We start from the raw sequence: 22,534 nt of genomic DNA on the forward strand, positions 1-22,534 counted from the left end.
TGTAATAAACTTGGAAACTTCGGAATGCACGGCAGTCCAAAGAAGGACTGGCCAACGTGAGCACAAAAGGCCACGTCTCAGTGCAGTTTACTTCAGCTATGAAGTACGCAATTGCCCAAGACTGCTGGGAGCTTGCCCTTGTCGCCAGGTCTCGTAACAGAAGCTGCGCACTTTCGCAGGCTAACCAGAACTGCAAACTCCTGCTGCACGAAGTTCGCCGTCCGGCGCTCCTGATAACAAGTCTTTTAAGTATTCTCCTTAAATTTCGAGTCAGAATTAAGCCATACAACAGCAACTAAAACCACGCTCGCCCCTCGGGCCCCTCCCGGCGCGCGTCGCCCGACGCCCGCACGCTCGCGCTGGCGTCCTCAGAGAAGGGGCGGGGCGTCCTCCTGCTCCGCCCACCGCGGGAGCGCGAGCGTACGTGCAAGGTTCCGCTGGAGGGGGCGGAGGCCGCGGCGCGAGGCTCGCCCGCCTCGCTCCGGCCCAAATAGGGGACAGGCGGCCGCGGGGGTGGGGACCGGCGCGAAAATGAAGAGAATTCGCGCGGGAGCGGCGGGGCCGGACGCCGGAGTTGGCGCAAGCGCCGCACGCGCCTTGTAAAAAACAGATCCAGCCCCACGTGACAGCAAGCGCCCGGTACCTGCGCGGGGGCGTCGGGCATTGTCGCGCTGGGTTACCGGCGGGACCGCGCGGGCAGCGGGCAGAGGCGAGTCCGCTCCGCCCTTCCTCCCCCCGCCCTTCGGTGGGGAATCAGCGCACCACCCCCCCCCCCGGCCGCTATGTTATGGCTGGTAGTGGGCGTGAGTCGGCGCGGGCTGCGGGGCGGCTGACGGACGTAGCGCGTCAGAGGGCGGGAGGCGTGTTCCGTGTGCGGAGCCTTTCGCGGCGCCATGTCCGCCTTCGCCTTTGAGGAGACGCTGGAGGCCGACTGGGTGGCCGTCAGGCCGACGCCTTCAGGAAGCGGGAGAAAGCACAAGTATCGCCTTCATCGTGGCCTGGGAACGAGATCGAGGGCAAGTTTCGCCATCACCTGCCACAACCGCACGCGCAGCGCCAGCGCAGCGCGCTCCGCGAAGCTTGCGCCGCGTCGGCCCGAGACCGGCGGCGCTCCAAGGCCGTCGGCCCGCGGCGCGCAGGGACGCGGCGGCCCGCCCCGGGGCTGCGCCCACCCGGGCCGAGGCGCTGTCCCCAGAAGTCCGCTACGCGCCAAAAGGCAGCCCGGCGCGGAGGCCGCAGCGCGGCCCAGAGGCGGCAGGTGCCCCCGAGGAGATCGAGGTGCTGGAGCTGGGGAAGGAGGACGCGGCCGCCGCGCTGTCGCTGCCACCCTCGCCCCCGCGGGCGGGCGAGCCGGGCGCTCCCGACGCCGAGCCCGTGGGGGAGGAGTGCAGCTGGGCCGGCCTCTTCTCCTTCCAGGACTTGCGGGCCGTGCACCAGCAGCTGTGCTCGGTGAACTCGGAGCTGGAGCCCTACCTGCCTGCCTTCCCCGAAGAGCCGTCGGGCATGTGGACGGTGCTGTTCGGAGCCCCGGAACTATCTGAGCAGGAGATGGACGCTCTCTGTTACAAGCTGCAAGTTTACTTGGTCCACAGCCTGGATACCTGTGGCTGGAAGATCCTTTCGCAGGTGCTCTTCACCGAGACCGATGACCCCGAAGAGTATTACGAGAGCCTGAGTGAGCTGCGACAGAAGGGGTACGAGGAGGTGCTGCAGCGGGCCCGCAGGCGAATCCAAGAGGTGAGACTGGTCCAAATGTCTCCACTTTGGTGTCACCTTTAGTTTAATCTGTGACATCTTTTTTCAGTCGTTGTCTTCCTTCTTCTTGTTGTCCCGTTCCTTAGTGAGAAAATGAGGCTTAACCTTTCCAAGGTCTCTGGGACCAGGATTTAAAAAGGTGCAGATTTGCGTACTCAGAATCTGAGTGTGGCTCAGTACTTTATTCTGTGCAATTGTAGATGTTTTTGAACAAGTATATGATGGATTTGGCAAGATCCCATATTTTTGTTCTTGTATTGCCTTGGACGACGATGTGTTGGGGTCTGAATTTTTCTGTTAAATAGAAGCAGCAACATGTGGTGGTTGTTTTGGCAGTGCAGTTTAGACACTTGAGGCCAAGAAATTCTAGGTTCCTGTAAGCTCTGGGTGTTGAATCTGGTATTTATATAGTGAGATGACGTTTTCCAGTGAAATTGGAGTAAGTACAACTTTTGTTCAGCAGATAAGTTCCTAGAGTGAGGATTTTAAAAAAACAAGCTGTCTGACCCTAGCGGTTATTTACTGTGTTGCTGTTGGTAGTGTCTGTCAAGACTTGGATATTTCAGGACACGCCATGTCTTTCCCGTACCCTGTATTGTTTAGACAAAATAGTTGAGGATTTCCTGCTAACTAACTTGTAGCATAAGCGTGTGGGGATTTTTCAACTTTCTCGGTCTTCGTGGACTGAGGTATATGAGGACCCAGATTTCCACATTATAAAAGGAGAACATTACGCTTGTTCTTTTGTTTCAGTGGCCTTGGTCCAGAATGTAACAGGATCTATCTAGATGTGACTGTGAGTATGGATCACGTTAGGCAATTCTTTATTTTTGCAGACAGCACATTAATACTATTGTATGGATATAAGTCAAGTTTGGCTGCTTCAGCTACCTGCATGTATCCTACCAACATTGTGTTCAAAAATGCGTAGTGGCGATTGCTTTTTCCGCGATGCAGTGCAAGCATATCTCCTTGCTATCTGTTTTCGTGGCATAATTTTTTGTCTTTGTAGAATTCAGGTTGAGTTTTTCTTTGGTGACTGGAGTTAGAGTATGAGAAAATTGTCATGGTAAGAACGTCCAACTTATAGCATTGTTAGGTAAAAGTTTATTTTTAAACTGTTGCGTTAGGGTATGTAATTCTGATTTTTCTTTTTCTTTTCATGTCTATTTAAAGGGCTGAATTAATTCTTGATATTGGGTATACAACTGGTTATTAGTCTGGGAATTTTCAGCAGTAGTTTTAGTCCACAGAATATGGAAGCATATTGTCTTCCACTGTTTTTTTTGACTCCATGAATACTTGGGACTGTACGCTTAGGTTAGACTTAGCCTTTAGCTCAGCAGTTCTTAAAAGAAGCTGTGCAGGACAAGGGAAATTCCCGTTAAACATTTGAAATTTGGGAACTGGGTACTTAACTTGAGACATGTGGTGTTTTTGAGGAAATGCTAATTAGGAATTACTGAGCAAGAACCATTTGTTTCTTGGAGAATCTTAATTTCTATTTCGTTAGCAGCAGTACTATTGGCAAAAAATAAATTGGTTATCGATATACAGTGCAAGCTTTATCCATCTAGATCTATAAACTGCAACATCTTATTCTCTGTTAGTGTTCTGAACTTGGTGCAGACAAAATGGCAGAGCCTATGTATGCATTTGACTACAATCCTTTCCCATGGTAACCAGTCCAGTGGTGTACCTAAAGGCAATACAGGTGCACTTCTGTCACTGTCAGTTGTGTAAGTTGATCCTTCTTTAATTAAAGGTAGTTCATATTGAAGAAAAGAAACCAATGGAATGACCCACTCTTTCCCTTTTGGCTCTCAGGTTTCTCTTTTCCTTACCTGTTGAGGGTTTGCTTGGTCTACGGTAAATGTCTTTCTTTTAAGCAAATACCGATACTCTTTGTCACTGCAGTTCTAAACAAATGAAGCAGCGGATGATGGGTAGTGCTTGGTATTTCTGAAGTAAAGGGTTTTTTTACTTTAAAGCAGACCTGCTGAATCCATGGTTTATGTCCCTCTTTAATTTGCTTTTCCGTCTGTGCTTGAAATCTTCTGTTAGTTGATTGCAGGAATCTATGCAATTTTAAACAATTTTGTCTCTTACAGGAACTTTGGGGAAAAAAAGAAAGTGATTGAGCAGCATTGGTAACTGGGATGATATCTAGGAGCACAGGAAATGTGGAGGGTCTTCATTAATGTAAAATTGTGCTAACGACAAGCTTTGAAATCCCAACACCTTGACTTAGCATCTTAAAATATACCTCTGTGGTTTATAGTTATGTCATATATGTCTTTTTCTTCCCAGGTCAAATTTTTCTAAGCAGAGGATTACTTGAGAAATTCTTGCAGTTTCTGTTGATTGTATTTTTTGGGGTAGGGAGGCAAAGTGAGCAACAAAGCCTCATGTTCCTTGTTTGAGCATCCCCTACTTAGCCATTTGTTACTTTTCTTAAGTTACACACAAGCCACTTTATTTTCACAGCGGATAATAATTGTTGCTCTTTGTAATAGTAAATTTGATCTTGGTCTGAATTTTAAACTTAATAAGCCCAAAGAATGTTGCGAGTAGAAACAGATCCAAGATGAGTAAGTAAAATAGTTGTAGAGGAACTGTGTGACCTGGAATTTATTTCTTCTGCCTCATTTGCAGTTTTGAAATAGCATGTCTTCTATTTTTTTCAAATAAAACTATTAATTTTGGAATAGTTTAGGAATTTAATGTTAAAGTAAAAACCTGTTCATTAAGTTTATATCTGTCTTAAAAAAATTCCTCACGTGCTCAGATAAAAAGATAAAAAGATGTTATTTCAATAGAGAGTATATCGCTGAATCCTTATTTGTGATTCCTGCTTCTTGGACAGTTTTTCCAAAATCTTAAACTTTGTGTCTAGAAGGCAGAAAACATTCACCTCTGTACTCTTTCTCTCACCCGTTTCCTATGTTCCTCCTATATAGAGGAGTTTTTCTAGACCATATGTACATGTTTATAAATTTTTGTGACTTTAGTAATACCAAAGATGATGGTGTATCTCCTAGTCCATGCTGCGTTCTCAAAAGGTTGAATGTAGTCACGATTTTTCTGAATAAAAAGTGGTGTTAGTATCAACTGTGATTAAGAGGGTTTGGTGGCTTAGTCATACTACAGACATACTTAATTGTGTGTTCTTGCATAGCAAGTTGAGGATTTGGGAAGCCTGTCCGTATATTACATGTGTAATTCAGCATCTTTGAATTAATGGCACCTGGGAATGTTCCTGTTCCTTATAGCTCTTAATTGCCCTGGCAGACTGAAATTTGATGGATGATACTCTACAGGATCTTGAGTGCCAGGTATAAAACTAGTCAGAGACTTGCTTTGGTTTTCTTTGTGCTTTATAAAATCTGTGAATTCCAGTGTCTGGAGGCAGACAAAGGCCATTTTGTATCTCTGTTCTGTGTGTGTTCTTTTGAATTACTGTAATACAAAAGTTCAAACACTTCAAAGTGCATGATTAAATTCTGAAGAAATTTTGAAAGCGTCTTATCTTCTGTGGTTGAATTGAGACTGCCCTGAGAGTGAGGACCTACTGCTATTTTTAGTCTCCATCTCCTGTGTAGTGTTATATTTACTAATCATGAGAATAGCCCTGAAAACTTTTGTCTTATGTTGGTTGGGTTAATTTTCTTTTGATTCAAAGAACCTGGAAGGCTAAGGAAAAATAGGTGTGGGTGGTTGTTTTTTTTTTTTTTTTTTTTACAGTAACAACTTATATGAGAAGAAAATGTAGGGGGTTTTTTTTGATGGAAGGCTGTATGACCACTTTAATTTCTTTTTAAATCAGATACAAGGATTTTTTAAAATTACTTTTGCAGCATCAGTAGGCAAGGTTTTTCTTTTTGTTTTGAATGAATGAAATATGTTTGTCAAATCACAGAAAGTGGTAAGAAATTGGTTATGGAATTTCACATTTGTTACTTTCCAAAGTGTATTTCTTCAATATTGTCACGTATTTCTGTTTACATTAAAAAAAAATAAATAATATCCAATATTTTGTTGAACCTGTTATAATATTTTAGTGAAAAATAATATTCAGGATCATCTCTGAGTAGAAGAATTTTACTTCATTGCTTTTGGTTATATGTATTCAGTTCTAAAATAAATGTATATATGGTAGATAGTGGGGCATTGTACCAAAAATGGAACTTTTCCCAAAGTAAGGTGCCTGATGGCTGTTCAATGATCTACTGCTAGGCACAATGAACTTTAAAGAGAGCTTCAACATCAAACTCAAAAATAATTCAAAAGTAAATATGAAACATTACAAAAAAGTATTCGGTGTTCCAGTAGCACAGAAAAAATGTTAGCAGTAGTGTTTCCATTAAACCGATGTAGCATCTTTTTATGCAAGAAGCAAAGATAACTGAATATGGTGTATGAGCTGCAGTGCTAGATTTAGAAGATACATAAGGTGTCTCAGGGGAGAACAGAACACTGGTTTGGATTTCACTATCGGAGCACAGGAGATTAAAATAAGATACACTGTGCGTTTTTTTCCCTATTGACATGAGTGGAGCAGAGTTAAGACTAATGCTGAGCATTCAGGAAATTCAAGCTATTTTTGTTTGAATGCTTCTTTTTCCATACTCATTATTTGTCGTGTTAACTCTTGTTTCCAGTAAAACTGTTTTGCTTCGAAATTCTTTGTAATTAGGCTGTTTAACTGAACTAGTACTGTAAGTTAGTACTAACCAAAATAAAATATGTCAGTAGCTGTAGGGCATGCTCTGTAGAACAGGCAAGTAGCCTCCAAGCTCCTAGGAGACTCCTACATGATATTACTACTCTAACTAGTACTGAGCTAATACTAGAGCTAGCTGAAAATGACTACTGCAGCTGTCTCTGAAAACATCAGAATGCTTAAAATAATGTACGTTTCTTTAAAATGTGGACAAATTATGTGTACATAAAGAAAAGGATGTCTGCTTGAAAAATTGAGAAAAGGTCTTTCCTTGACAGAACTTAAGTCTTACATGAAAATTAAGAGTACATTCTGTAGAGTATAGCAATATTAGTTAGCTGGTAAGCCTGGACTTAATTTTTAGAAACTGAAGACAGCAGCTTGCCAGTCTCATAATTAATTTCCTTATCCAAATATTTGGGAGAAAAAAAGAAAAAAAAAGAAATGCAGTATATGCTCTGTTTAGCTGCCTAAACTGGGATTGAAGAACCATTTATGTTTTGTACTTGGGGGAGTATTTCTGCTGCTCACATTATTTTATTTGATATTCCCCTTGTTTCCATAAATGTAGAGAGAGACTTTCCTCTGGTTTTTGTTTAAAGTTGTTGATAGGCAGTTGCAGCGTTTTTATATGACAGAATATTTTGAAGAGTTGTGAACAATCTATGTAATAAACACTCTGTAACCCATTGTGCTCCTCAGGATTCACTGCTCACTTCATTTCTCTGGCTTTTAGAGATGATGTTGTGTTGTCCTTTCTTCATGTTTACTTTTGTCTTGCATATTTTTTCTCATTTTTCCCAGCATTGTTTTCTTTCTCTTCAATTGAATGTCCTCCCTTCAAGGTAAATGCCTTTTAAAACTGTTTTCTTACTCCAGTAACATCTTCGTCCTCTCCTTTTCTGGCTGAGATAGTATTACACAAGCAGGTTTAGAATTTAAAACAGATTGTTTCTAATAATTTAATCGTTTTACATTTCTTTCTGTAACATGACAAGACACTTTACAGACAGACAGTGAGGATTGTGTTTCTTGCAAATGTAAATGCTGCTATTGCAGAGCTGACGAAGGCATTGAGAAGCAAAGATTTTCAGAAATGGTTGCACTTTTTCCTTTCTGAGGATGTGCTTTTAACAGTTCATTTTTAATATTGGTAGACACATAGCATTGCAATCCACCAGGATATTGCTGTTCATGGAGAGGACTTCAGTTGAAGTGAGGACTCAGTCCAGCTAAAGATATATCTGCCAGACTTTATCTTTGCAAGAGATGAAAACCTAGCCATCAGGAGTACGGCAGAGAGAGAAGGAAGAAAGGCTAGGAGGAGAGGGAAGAAGAATGATGATATTATAAAGATACACAACTTCACTGAGTTAGTTAATATGTATATATATCTGAGCTGTTGCTCAAGAATGGGCTAAAGAGGTGGTAGAATAAGGGGGGATTGTGGAATGTTGAGCCTGGTGCTTTAGTCATTCAGAGTATCTTCTAAGTTGGCACAGTCCTTTTTCTCCTTTATTTTCTTCAGAGAAGAATCTGAATTATTAACATTTGGTGATATTATAATGTTACTCTGTGTTATTCTGTAATGCCACACTGTATTTATTTTTTCAGTATCATACAAAAGCAAGTGAAGAAAACGAACGTGGCTTGAACTCTTTAGAGGAACCTGCATCTAGAACCTATTTTGCACTTTTGTTGGCAACTGGAGTACTTAGGAGTTGCTAATAATAAAACAGCTACATTGTTTCTTCTCTCTTTTCCAGAAAACAAACACAAAAATAACCCTGAGTTAAAATAACTATTTTTAAAATGTCACAAGTTATTGTTAATGTGCTGTGTAGTAAAAGCTTGTAAATAATATACTCTGCTGTTGTAAACAATTTATTGTGTTCAAAATTCAGTATCCAGAAGCTTTGTCCTGCTACTGGTACTTGATCTGATAACCCTTCTAGGGAAGGGACACATGAGACTGTCAGCAGCTGTTGCTTTAACTGTGTAATGTACGCTGATCTAGATGAGTAGGTGAAGAGTTTTTTGAGGAAGGGAAGTGAAGCCAATGGATATTAGAACAATTAATTTAATTACTATTAATAATACTAACATCACTGTATCCATTCAAAACCAAGATCTTGGATAGTTCACTGAAAATACTTGCTGTAAGAGCAGTGTTGTTTCAATAGCAAACATGCAAGAATGTTTTAAGAACAATATTGAAAGAATTGTTGTGACTTCGTGGGAAGTAGTAGTATGCTCTCATCAGAAATGTAATGGTGATATTTGCTAGAATATGGGTTAGCCTTTATGTTTAAGCATTTTCATGACTTGAGACAGGATTATGAAAATAAAGAGAACAGTCTTAATTTGTTGGGCAGGAAATTGAATGATCTCATAGTATCTCCCAGTCATAAGTTGTATCAGCTAATGAGGGAAATATGTTTTTGTTTTAATTAGTTTGCTTTTGAACCTAGCCCAATTTCCATTTTCTGAAGAATTTGGATTATTATTACTTTATCTGAAAACCTCATGAAGAATTTTAACACAGAGTAATAGATGGTAATTTGAAACATCTCTGCAAATGGTCTCCTTGTTTACTAGCTTTTTCCTATAAACTGTGGCCATTATTATTAGTAACCTCTTATTAAAGGCTCGTTGGTGCAGTTTGGACTTTACTTTTGAGTTAGCTCTTCTGGTTGTAGGCATAAAGGTGTTTTGATGTGAAGACAGCTTCCCTGGCAAGCTAGGCTTTGAAAATGATCATTGGAGCCATTGAGTGTAGATGTGAGTAGAACACTGGTGGTGTATCTGCATGACTCCACTTGCCAGTAGCAAAAATTTTGGCAGATACTGCTTTCAATTAAAAACCTTTCAGTGGTAAAACCCTATTTAGGGGTTTCCTTTCTATTCTTTTCTGTTTGTGGTATTTATGTAGTAGTATCAAATGTATAGGTACGAGGTTTTTTTTTGTTACATATGGGACAGACAAACATTACTCCTTCAGACAAATCTTAACACTTACCAGACTTTTTTTGTTAGGGATTTGCTTCTGGAAAGGTGTTATAAAACACTTTCAAAATCATCCAACAAACTTTTTTGTTGTGTTTTAAAGGAAATTGAGTAGCTTTGCTTTCTTAAATGCATAAAATAAGCAAAAAATTTCATTATCTACTGTTACAGTACTTTTCAAAATGCATTTGTAGGCTAGCGTTTATGACCTTCTTTTGGAAAAAACGCTATGATAGTGTGAGGAAACTGGATGGGTTTAGTTTTTTTCTGTTGAAAAACGTTGTTTAAATAATCAATTAGCTTTTGTGATGACTTGCAGATAATTTATGTGGGTCATCTAAAATTAGTAGTCGCACAACTTTTCATGATACAGTATTGCGTCATGACTTGTTTTGAGCTACTTCAGGGAGAGAGTATTGTAAAAGATTTTCAATACCTTAGAATCATAGATCATTATGTTAGAAGGAACCTCATTGTGTCTTCTAGTTGAACCCTATGCTTAAACTAGCTTTGATTAGGACTTTCTTCTTCTTAAAAAAAAACAAACAACGAACTTACTGTGTTTTATATCTGTTGTAAGGCAATTTAAAAAAAAAAAAGAAGAAAAAGAAATGAATGTATAAAGTTGTGAAACTTTTGAGGGAGAGAATCTGTAGATTAGTTCTAGAAGTTTCTGGAAGTTTGTAATTTTTCTACAAATAGCACTGTGCTTCAGAGCACAAATTTTTCAGCTTTCACTGTGATACATGTTCATAATCATCAAATGTTAGAATTTTAAGTTGTACCATTTTGTCACTTCAGAGTAGTATAATTCAACAAAAAAATCATATGTGGGAGGAGGTTAAAGAATCCAAAACAACTGGCCATATTGGAGGTGTTCTGAAAGAGTTGAATTAGTAGCTAAATGGTATGTATTATTTCAACTGTGTTTTATCATGCTGCTTTATTGTGCATGGATTTTATTTCTCCATAACATTTAAACTCTTTATCCTTTCACATTCATTTCTACATAAGAATAGGAGTAAAACCAACCCAAACAGTTAGCACGACAGAATACAAGTCTGCTCACCTAGTGCTAATATAATATACCTTTTGCCTTAAGTACTGTTCTGTTATGAAAGTGATTTAATAGCTTGTAGTTTACATTGTATTTGCTGTTAAGGGAGGAGGAAAAGAAATGTGCATGATACAAGATCTAAGGATTTTCTTGGTATCTTATTTAGCCTTTTGTTATTAATAGTGGACTGTAAATATATTCTTTCTAGTGAACTTTTTTTATATGTTGTAAACTTCTAAATAAAAAAGCCCATAATTTCAGCTTGGAAACTTTAAAAATTACATTCAGTGATGCAAAATGCTGTTTTCTTCTTAGATCTGCCTTTCCATGATTTCACTGTTGAATGAGGTCCTGTAGAGGTTGAAACAGTGTTGAACTCTAACAGCATTGAAAGGATGTACAGAGGGCCATTTGAGTTACCTGTCAGCTGTCACTTGGGTTTAAAGGTGGTTGTTGAAGGGAGCTGAAGAACTGGATCATGAGCTTGCTAGTGTTTTCAACTTTCAGCTTTGTGTTTGTTTCTGTTCTGCTTCTCTGTCCTTGCGGTGTGCCAATGCAACTCAATAAATCTCAGTAAATTAATTCAAGAGAAACTACAAAAACAGCTTTCTTCCAGATGCCGAGTTAGTTTGTTGAAGTGTCTTCACCAAAGCCAGTGAAATGGAGACATGTAAGAGCAGAAGGAACACGGAACTGAAGAAGAGTTGGAAGAAGAGAGGGAAGAGAGTATAGGAAGTGGAATCTCCTTTTGATAGGAGCAAGCCATTAGCTCAGCTTTAAAAAGTAAATTCACCCATACCAGTGCTTAGAATCTGGTATTATCGTAATGCTTTACCTGCTTTGAATTAGATTTTTAAAAGTCTAACAGTAGACTTATCAGATCCTTGAGAATTATCTGCTGCTGTGCCAAATACGTTGGAAAACTGCTGAGAGTACTAATTCTGTGCTGCTGATCTAATTCTCATGAGCTGACTTGAGGGTGAAACTTTTTAGTGGAGGTGGGTGTTTGGCTGGGGCTGTGCCCCAACGTCACAAATCTTACATGAAGGGTTTTAGGACTAGCACTTTAATACTTGCTAAGTAAGTATCTTTGTTCTGTGCACATCTTTTTGCTTAGGCAGTTGTCAGTTTTGATGCTCTTGAGTATGCTTTCCTAACAGCATAGTTCAGAAGCAGAGAAGAAGAGGATCTGTGGACCAAAAGTTAATGTATTTTATGGCACAGCATGAACACTTATGTATGTATGTTTTCAGTCTTCTGGCCTGTAGAAAAAAAATGACTTAGAACTCATTAGGACATGTGTAAAATAAATTCTTTGCCAAGCCTTCAGGGTGAGGTGTTGCCTAGAAGTCTTTCTGTTCAGAGTTACTGTGTTCCAACTGATCAGTGATTCATTAGTGACTTTATCTTTTAGTTATTTTGCCCCTTTCCAAAGGAAAGAAGTCCATAATAACTCAGAGTGCCATAACAACTCTGAAATAAAATAAACAGTTCTATTTTATTCATCAAATCATATAAATACCTATTTCTGTGTTACTAACAGGAAAAAAACGCCAAACCCTAAGACTCTTATGCAATTAGCCCTTGTTTACTATGATTTTTGTAGCTTATCTGTGGCTATGCTAAGTAACATATGAAATTCAAGCAAATACCTAGTTTTTATAGGCACTCATTTGATTTGATAGTCTAACTCGGGAGTGGCGCAGGCACATCACACAGTAAGGTAGAGTGACCAGGCAAGTACCATCTTAAACAAAAACACATGGTGTTACACGTTTGTCTTGTTTACAGGAAAGGAGATGCATAGTTTTTGGTTGTTGACCTCTGGAGCATTAGGAAGAGATTTAGTGTGCCATACATTGTTGTCAGAGTTGGCAGCTTTATGCCTGAGCCTTGTGATATTCCAACAAGTTATATATATACATACAGTTCTGCAGAGATTTTTATTTAGAACGTTGTGTGGGAGGAGAGAAGTTGCATTGTTCAGTAATGATGCATACATCATTACTGCATACATGGAAGTAATGTTTTGGCTCAGTTGGCTGCATTAAAATACTACTTTAGTTTTTCTTAGTTCAGTTCTTGTCCTTTTCTATGGAATTATAGGTAGCATCTTGAAATGAAGTTCATTTTCGTAGGCAATGTAAATGAACTTGACGAAAGTAATTGTTACTGTCCAGGAGCTCTTAACCTAAGTATAAGAGAGGATGACTGATATGAGGGAAAAGAGACCAGGCAATCTGCAGTGTCCTGGTTGTAGCCTTCAGGTGTGTTCTCTTGTAGTGGGTAGATGTTGGCCACTGGGTGCCCACCAAAGCTGCTCTGACTCCCCTTGTCAGCAAGAAAATGACGAGTCTAATGGGTCGAGATAAGGACAGGGAGAGATCACTCACCAGTTACTGTCACAGGCAAAGCAGACTCAGGTTAGGGAAATGAAATTAATTTATTGCCAATCAAATCAGAGTAGGATAATGACAAATAAAACCAAATCATAAAACACCACCCCTCCCTTCTTCCTGGGCTCAACTTTCTTACTGATTACTCTGCCTCCTCCCCAGGTGGCACAGGGGAACAGGGAATAAGGATTGTGGTCAGTTCATCAGATGTTGTCTTTACCTCCCCTTCCTCTTCATGCTCTTCTCCTGCTCCAGAATGGGGACCCACTCAGAGGAGACAGACCTTCATGAAATTCTGTAGTGTGGGTCCATCTCACAGCGTGCAGTCCTTGGGGAACAGACTGTGCCAACATCTGTCTCCCGTGGGGGCATAGGTCCTGCCAGAAAACTGCTCCAGCATGGGCTCTTCTGTCAGTGGGGCCACAGGTTGCCAGGAGCCTGCTCCATCGTGGGCTCTCCATGGAATGGCAGTTTGCTTCAGGGCCCATTCAGCTGCTCCAGTGTGGGGTCTACCATGAGCTACAGGAGAATCTCTACATTAGTGCTTGAGGGAACCTCCTGCTGCTGCTTCTTCACAGACCTTGGTGTACGCAGAGTTGTTTCTCTCACTTGTTCTTGCTCTTCTCTTGGGCTGTAGTTGTTGTTGTGCCAGCAGTCTTTCCCCCTTCTTAAATGTAATCCCAGAGGTGCTGATGGACTTCACCATGGCCAGTGGTTAGTCCATCTTGGAGCTTGCTGGCATGGGCTATGTTGGACATGGGGAAACTTCTGGCATCTTCCCATTGGTGCCAACCCTGTAGCTCCCCTACTACAAAAAACCTTGGCACCTACACCCAATACATCTCTGCACACTGAGGTACACAGGCTCTCTGCACACAGATAAAGGACTGTTTTAAATAGGATTTAGAGGAAAAATGCGGCTCACTTCATATTAGCAGCTCTTCAGAGTCTTAGAAGACACATTTTATGGAATTTTTCTTATTTTTTGTGTTTTAAACACCCTGTCTTTTGCTTTCCAGTATCTTTGCTAGGTTTTGTTTTGTGCGCATGTGTGTTTGCTGTTTATTTCTTAGAATAACTGCAGACTTTGAACTTGTTATGTGTGTTTATGTGTGCATTTGGTTTGATTATTGAATTAGCTCAGTTTTACTTTAACAACCATTTAGAAAACTCCCCCCAAATCTAGACAATAACCTTGGTGGTGCATCAGTGTACACTTCCAACTCCCTGTTTTCAGAAGTCTCTTTGAAAAAAATTGGGCTTTTCGTCCACTTAATTGGTGTTCGATTGCTGTGCTGTTTCCAAATAAGTTAATATGGAATTAAATTCTTTATATCTTTTCTAATCTTAACAGGTGAGACAATTGTAGCACTGGTTCAAGTACTTCTCATGCTAGTCAATATTATCTAATTTATTTATGCCATTTCCCCGCTCCGCCTTCTGTATCCATATTTCATATTCTCTTCGATGATTTCTACCCCAGCAGTAAAATGCACTTTAGATGTGTGCTGGAGAGTCAGGTTTTGGTCTGTTACTGCTACAGTAGTCCAAGTGGTCTTTTTATACTGCAAAGGTAAGGATTGTTGATGACAGTGCAGTCATGCAAACAGAAAGCTGAATGTCTTCGAAAGGGCATCCAAAACCTAACAGTAATTTGTGACGTTAAAGTACAGGACCATGTGTGTAAGAGAGAGAAAAGCAGTTTGCCTATAGTAAAGATTTCATGTAGTTAAGACTCCTGCTCATTGCCAGGACATGTGGGAGTGTGTTTGCTTTTAACAATAACTTCTTTTGTTTGTTTAAAGATAGCTTAAAAAGAGAAGCAGTTCTAAGCACGTTCTGATGCAAAAAAATTGCAGTCTAAGTTCAGTTGCTAAAATTCTGCCTACAGATTTTATGTGCTCTGTAGCTTTACTTTATAACTCATCTGAAGCTCATTATGGACTATTGCAAGTGTATCAGCAGGAGGGTTTGGTATTTACTCTTAGGACTGCTGTTCTGGTTGAAGGATGGAGTATCTAAAAACTATTCTGTCTGCAGTACTGTACTTTTCTCTGACAACAGCTATCTGTAGGTTTTTTTACCTGTGATACTGAATATGCTGCTTCAGTTAAAAATCTTTAGAATTCTCCCTGGAAATGGCAAATAATACTGTCAGGCTTCCAAGAATCTAAATTCATAGGAAAATAGGGTGTTCTGTAGTTACTATTATTCCAAAAGTGTGAAGAAGCTTACGAAGATCTTTATTGCTGGTTTTATCTAAAAATGAATATGTGTCATATTGCAATATTTTTATAAAATGCACAAAATAAAATAGGAATAACAGTGAAAGTTTTGGGAGTAATAGCAAAGGAAATTTAAGACTTGATTCTTCATCGATTAAGTCAGGCTTTGGATTATGCTCCCAGCTGAGGTCAACTTGCACATAGTTATACTTTCTGCTGTAGAGCTTTTAAAGCTTTATGGACAAAATATTTTTAAAAAAAATACTGAAAGAAGAAATAACCTTTGTTATATGGTTCAAATATATGTGCTGTTAAATTAGAGGAAGAAAAAAGTGTTTCCTGCTGGTTAGAGTGTATCTGCATACTAGTTGTCTAAAAGACATGGATTCATTTAGTTGTGAACAATATAACATTTGTGAAACATGATTCTTAAAATAAATGCAGTATTCAGTGGGTATAGCACTAGTCAGGCCTGTACTAGTCAGGATGTTAGTCTACTCTCCTCCACCCACTGCTTTAATATAATTTAAAAATTGTGAAAGTCAAAGATTCATACTGAGACTTGAAGTAAATGAGCAGTAACACTGAATGTGCTGAGAACTAGTCTTCACTGGGGCATAGAACATGAACAAAATTGTTCATGTATTTTTTGCTAACACCTTGAAAACTGCATGGTTTTAACTAACCAGATTGGTCTAGACATTTGGCTGGGTACTCATTGAGATACTGCCTGTCTGAAAATTGGAACGTATAGAAACAAACTACTTGTGAGTCTGTGGAGGGGCTGGTTTGCCCTAAGACCTTATGAATTCAGTGGATTCTGTGCTAGTCCCAGCATTATGGTTATCTAGTAGTCTGAATACTGTCTGGATGTCAGCCAGCTAAAAAATGCTTCAGCTGACTTTGATCCAGAACAGGAAAGCTTCCATCAGATTGTGTTTATAATGGGAGTTGCTGTATGTAGCCAGTTTTGCACCATCTACTTCCCATGTCACTGCCCCTTTCAGATTCGTGGCAGTAAAGCAGCCTGGACTCTTCATCAGGCTTACAAGGCTCTGTCTAGAAGTACCTATCAGTCTTCTGTTCATACCACACTGTGTTGGTGAAGACTAGGTGATTGGTAATCACGTCAGTTCCAAAAATGAGAGAATAGCTCTGTATTCCTTTAAACTATGTATATAGAAACATTTAGGTTGGAGTAGACCTTTAAGATCACCAAGTCCAACCATTAATGTAGCACTGTCAAGACCACCACTAAACCATGTCCCTAAGTGCCACATGTGTACTTCTTTTAATTACCCCCAGGGATGGTGACTCAGCCAGTTCCCTGGGCAACGTGTTCCAATGCTTGACAACGTTTTCCATGAAGAAATTATCCAGTCTTAACCTGACACAACTTGACGTCATTTCCTCTTGCCCTGTCGCTTGTTACTTGGGAGAAGACGCCGACCTCCACCTGACTGCAACCTCTAGTACAAAAAAACCAAACACCAGTAAGACAAACTGTACATTTAGTGAAGGAGTAGTACTTTGTTAGGACAATCCACAGCAACTCCTGCCTGCATTAGGCAAGGTCGTAACATAGGGAAGATTATTGTATTGGGCTGACAATGGTATTTCCAAGTGCTGTAGTTAGTAGCTATACCATCTATTTCCCTTTGTTTAATAAACTTAGTTGATATTTATAGTTAGTTCATATAGTTCAGGTGAACTTCCCCAGGAGGATGATCTACTCAGCATTGGAAGATTGGATATTTGCTGAAAGGAAAATACACCTTTTCAAGTGAGGCTGTAAGTTAGCTATCATACCATTTTGAGAAGTGCTGTATGTAGCAATCCTGTTTATTTTTGGTAGGTCTTTACCTCCATCTCTCTTAGAGAAAGAAAAGTAGGCAGCACATTGCACTTAGAGTTTACCTGCTTCTGCTTCCTACTCACCTGGTAGCTGGTAGGGCGAGCAGCAGTTTTTAACCAAAAACATTCACATATTTTGGTTCATTTAGGCTAGCTTCGTAAGACTTATTCTCTAGACAGTTCACCAGCTCCTTCTCCAGAGCTGCCTTGGAGCTACCCTTCTCTGGACTTGCTCCAGCACCTCAATGTCTTTCTTGTAGTGAGGGGCCCAAAACACTGAACAAAATACTGAACACAGTATTCAGGATCAATGTCCAGATGTTTTTCATGAAAACATTGAAAAAGCCTGAAGAAGATGTTGATAGAGATGGGTGTAATGGGGCTGTATGTCATGAATACTCGCAAGTTGGTAACCTTCCTACCTGTTTTGAAGAGTATCCCTGTATAACAGCTCATTGGTCTTTGCACCAAACCAAATTAGATGATACTCTTGGTTTCAAAATAAGTTTTCATGTTTCATTATGTCCTTTTTGGCAACTGCAGATTAAATGAAATTTCATCACCATTTTCATTCAGAAAGTCCTCATTAGTAACAAGGAAATAGATTCTGCACGTGTCATTGCCTTAGGGAAGAGAAGCTTATCTAGTGTTAGTAGTTTAAGAATATATATGTGTGTGTGTGTGTGTATAGATAGATAGATAGATAGATGTAGTTCTATATGAATAACCTTCTGTTTAGTGTTTTTTGAGTTTTTTTTTTTTTTTTTAATTAATTGAGGGTTTGGTATTTCTGAAGGACTGAGACTTAGGATTGGATTTAGGATTGGAGTAACCCCATCAATAGACCAAATAGAACTGAAGTTATGCCCATTTACTTACCTTTTATATGCACAGAAATGTATTGATAGTTCATTGCTTTATCCCTACTGTTTCCAGTGATGGACATTATTTTTGCTGAACAACCAACTAATTATAAGTATCTACTGGCTTTTAGTGTCCCTGAGATGTCTCTGTACTATACTGATAGTCATAAAATTGTAAAGGTCCTTCATTTCTTGACACTTTTACTCCAGCTTCTGAAAAGTTGTCCCCATCTTCCAAAATATCAGAACTGTTAAATAGGCCTTAAGAATGGTCTATGAACAACAACAACAAAAAACTCCCTACATTGTATTGTTCTGTTCCTGGAGTGAATTTACCCAAGACTCTCCTTTAAATGGTGATTAAATTTTCTCCAGTTGTTGGGTTTTGTTACCCTCTAGAATTTGCATCCTAGTAGAGTGGTAGGGTTTCACAATGAAACAAAGCTATAAATTTATTTAATAGTAAGATACTAATAGCATAAGCAACTGAAAGGAAATTAATATGATAGTGTGCTGGTTGAGTTGCTGCTAATAATAGAGACCCTTCTTGCAATGAATGGCTTGAGAAGAAAGATTTAGTTTTTCAGTAGCTTGGCAGAGGGATAACTTCAGCTTTGGGACTCCAGGAGGTTTTTCTGATAGTGCTGGGGGAAAGCAGGAGAAAGCTGGAGTATGACAGCCCTGGGTTTAGGGACTAGCCACAAGAAAGAGGAGCTGAGGTAGATGGTGACTTCTTAGACTAGATGGTTAAAACAACTAGTGGGCTTGAATAATGTATGAAATCCATAGGGACTTAGTCCTTGAATCCAAAAGCATGTTGGATGACTTCTGTTCCTGAAGTTCCAGGTTATGTTATGTGTGTCTAATCCTGAAAGTTCATAAAATGTCAGTTTTATGCAAGCCACAAACCATTACCCAATGGTAGTGTTCTCATGAGAAGTCAAATGCTACAAAATTCTACATGCTACTGGGAAAGTAGGAGGGCATAACAAATGACTTGCAATAGCAACAGTTCTCTATGTGAAATTGTTTAGGAAACACAACTGTTTGTCTCGTGCTTATGAGGAATTTCACATCTGTTCTACACCATCTCTCCCAGACCTTGCTTCTCCGTTAAGCCTTAATGAGGGAAAGCTCTGCCTGTCTTGTCATGTGACCATTATTTTAATGCTGAACATATAAATAAAGGTACTACGAGCATCTCTGCATCCTCTCTCTAATCTTGACTGATCTTTAGTGCTTCAAAGGAAGGCCAGGTGGAGTTAGAGATTTTCTGAAACAAACTTTGCATTATGAAGAAAGAAATTTTTCTTGCCCAATCTAGTAACTGAAACACAGTGTAGTAATATAAAAGTAATGGAGCAAACTGAATAGACAGTATGGTAATTAAGACTTTTCTTCACTGTCCTAGGATATAAATGAACCAGATACCAGATGCCTGTTGACCAGAGCTTCCATTTCTAATCTTCAGTTCTGTCTCTCTGATGTTTCAGTTATAAAAGTTGATGCAGTTCACTACGCAGAGAGTATTTCACATAGGCTTGGCATTCAACTTGAATGAATAGATAGAAGATAGGATGTGCTTATTCTGTAGTGTTCCTAATCTATGTTAAGTTTAAATAAACTTGGACTATGAATGTATGCTTTTGAGATGATAATATAAAGGACAAGCGACTTTGACTTGGAAAATTATGTAAGAGGGGAATTAATTGCAGATAATCTTGTCTTTGTAAATACATCAAGTACTCCACATGTCTGTATGAGATTAGTTTTTATTAAACAGCCTGAATATTTTTTTTGTAGAAATGGTGAAAGATTTCCAGCAGCATGTGAGGTCTGCCCAGGCAAATGCTCAAAATAGATGCAAAGCAAGCGTATAAAATAAAAAACATACATTGTAGTGAATTTGTAAAAACAGATGAATTTTATCCTTCATAAGAACTAAAGAAAGGAATAGACTTCAATGTTATGGGGTTTTTATATGAATTAAAGCATTTTTATACTAACATCTAAGTATTTTTTAAAGATTATAAGGCTTAGATAATTTCCTTTGTAAAAAAAAATAAATCTAATTAAATCCTCGTGCTGTCTAGGAAGTCAAAACTGGAATCATAAGCTGGAAGACAAAATTAGCCAAAATGCAGATCAGTGTTCTGTTTCATATAGATTCCTCTCTGTGGCTGAGGCCACACTGATGTAATGGGGCTGTGTGAGTCCAAAGAGCAGACTAAGAAAAAAACCCCCAAAACCTAAACACCAAAAAACCCCAAAACTGTTAAAAGTTCAAAATGCAACTTTTTTTTTGTCTCCTTTCCTATCACTCCTTTTCCCCCAACTCTGATACCCAGTAGTGGGAAATATGTGAAGTAGCATACCTGATTACTGCATTATAGATTTCTTTACTGAGTTGCTTTTTGTGCTGTCTTTGTGCTCATATTCATTACCTTCCAGAAATTTTTGGAAACAAAACAATCAGTAGGAGTGCTGCACATTCTCAGTTAAGGTTATCAGAGACATGCTCATACTTGACTGTCTAAACTGAAGATGTACATTGGGGACTAAGACTTTTTTCTGTTTACTAGTCTGATGATTTTGTGGGAATGGGAAGATGATACAAGACCATAGACTAAAAAATGTTTTTTAAATTACTGTCACTTTTATCAGGAATGCTTGAATATTTTCACTAAAACTGGTACTTTTTCTGCAGCTCCTCGAAAAACATAAGAATACAGAAAGTATGGTAGAGCTGCTTGAACTGTACCAAATGGAAGATGAAGCCTACAGTAGTCTTGCAGAAGCTACCACAGAGCTCTACCAGTACTTGCTACAACCATTCCGTGATATGAGGGAACTTGCGATGCTTAGAAGACAACAAATAAAGGTATGGTAAAGGTAACTGAGCTTCCTATTAGTTGGGAAATCCTACTTTTTAGTTGCTATTTACTGGTTTTATTATGCAGTATATGAAGGTGTGTTTTTTCCACTTGGTGTTGACCCTCTGTTTCTGGGTTCTCCACTCAGATGAGTGCTTTTGAAGAGTGAGAACATCTGACATATGTAGCTACCCACCACCTGTTTATCTTACTGTCTTCTACTGTTCAAATGTGTGGCTGAACTAAATAGGTCAAACTTAAACTTTTGTGGTTATTGGGAATATTGACTAATACATCAAGTAGAAAGAGACGTGCAGTATATATACTATTGTTAATTCTTCTAAAAGATTGCATAGGAAGTTACTTTTCATTTTAGTTTTCTAAAATAATCTGATAAACTGGGGGAAGTCAATAGCTTTTTATCTGATATTATGAAACACTGAAACATGGAACCATTTTCCCGGTGTATAATTCATTGTAACACTTCAACAGTATATTTTCCTAAGAGCTAAAAAAGCGTAGCCACCTGAAGAATACTGCATTTTGGTAAAACTGTTTAAGAATGGGTATGCTCATTTTGTTTAAAAGTAATTCTAATCTTGAATACTTAACCAAAATTAACAAATTTATCTTTATTGCATCTTGGAAGTACTTTTGATAAAATTATTAATTCCTATGCAGATTGTTAAGACTGCAGCCTTCTGATTCTAAGCTAAAATGGTTTGTTTCATTTAATCTGTGTTGCAAATGACATTTATTAATCTATGTTGCAAATGACAAAGCTTGACGCCTTGTTCAGTTAGCTACTGGTTTAAACTTAAAAATAGTGTTTCTCTCTGGTTTTGAGTATAGAATGAGGGAGGGAGGCAAAAGGATTTATTTTGACATATTGCTATGTACCTAAAGTAACTTTTCAGAAAGCTCAGCAATATGAAACAAACTCGGTGTTATAATGAGATAATATTTGAACAAAGAGTGCTTTTTTTTGTCCCAAAAGTTAAGTATTGCTGCACAAAGAATTGGCATGAATATTTTTTCAGATGTATTACACAGTTGAAGATTATGAATACTTCACTTATTAAAAAGCTTTCTTCAGAGCACAGTGAAATAATTCCCATTTTATTTGAATTTGTAGCAGAGGTGTCATGGGTTAAGATTGGCCCCCCCCCCCCGGGAGTCAGGGGCTCAGAGGTGATTGGGTGCCAGGCCAGTGTTCCCTGGAGGGCCAGTCACCACTCATCTTGTTCACTTCTGCTAAATATCATATATACACAGCACTGGAAGCTGTGGGCAGTTTCTGTTGGTGTCTGCTGCGTGTAGGTGTAGAAGGCCAGGGGGTGGCTGGGCTCCTTCTTCCCGCCTCCCAGGGGGAGAGGGGAGCACTGCCTCCCCCCAACTCTACCTAGGCCACCCTCAGAGACAGCACTGGAGTGAGTGTATGTTTGTGAGGTACGTGACTCACAAACAACTGGTAAGTGGGAGAGAGAGAGAGGCAGGCCTTGCGGCCAGGCCCTCCTCTTCCTACCCCCCCCTCCTTTGCAGCCAGGCTGCAGAAAGGGGCTGTTTTTCCCTCTCACTGTTTAGTGGGAGTGGTGCAAGGCTGATAACGAAGCAGCTCAGGCTAGGGAAAAGATCCCCAGGCGAAATTGGAGACGGGCCAGTGAGAGAGAGGCTTGGGAGTTGCTCTGCCGAAGTTTGACCTGGGCAGCTGAAAACTGACTTGGAGGATGCGTACATTGATAAGGTACACTACAGCAGCCTAGAGAACCGAGGTATAAGACC

General features: G+C 39.6%; 1 protein-coding gene across 1 annotated transcript in view; it reads left to right on the top strand.

Moving 5' to 3' along the window:
• Positions 1-893: 893 nt before the first annotated feature.
• Positions 894-22,534, top strand: part of JMY (junction mediating and regulatory protein, p53 cofactor) — a 69,244-nt gene continuing 47,603 nt past the window's right edge. Inside the window, 3 exon segments of the mRNA XM_029958988.1 lie at positions 894-1,211; positions 1,213-1,737; positions 20,587-20,760. Coding sequence (XP_029814848.1) covers positions 894-1,211; positions 1,213-1,737; positions 20,587-20,760 — 1,017 coding nt within the window.

The sequence above is a fragment of the Manacus vitellinus genome, unplaced genomic scaffold (assembly GCF_001715985.3).
Source record: "Manacus vitellinus isolate BGI_N305 unplaced genomic scaffold, ASM171598v3 scaffold_18_pilon, whole genome shotgun sequence".
In the NCBI taxonomy this organism is placed as follows: domain Eukaryota; kingdom Metazoa; phylum Chordata; class Aves; order Passeriformes; family Pipridae; genus Manacus; species Manacus vitellinus.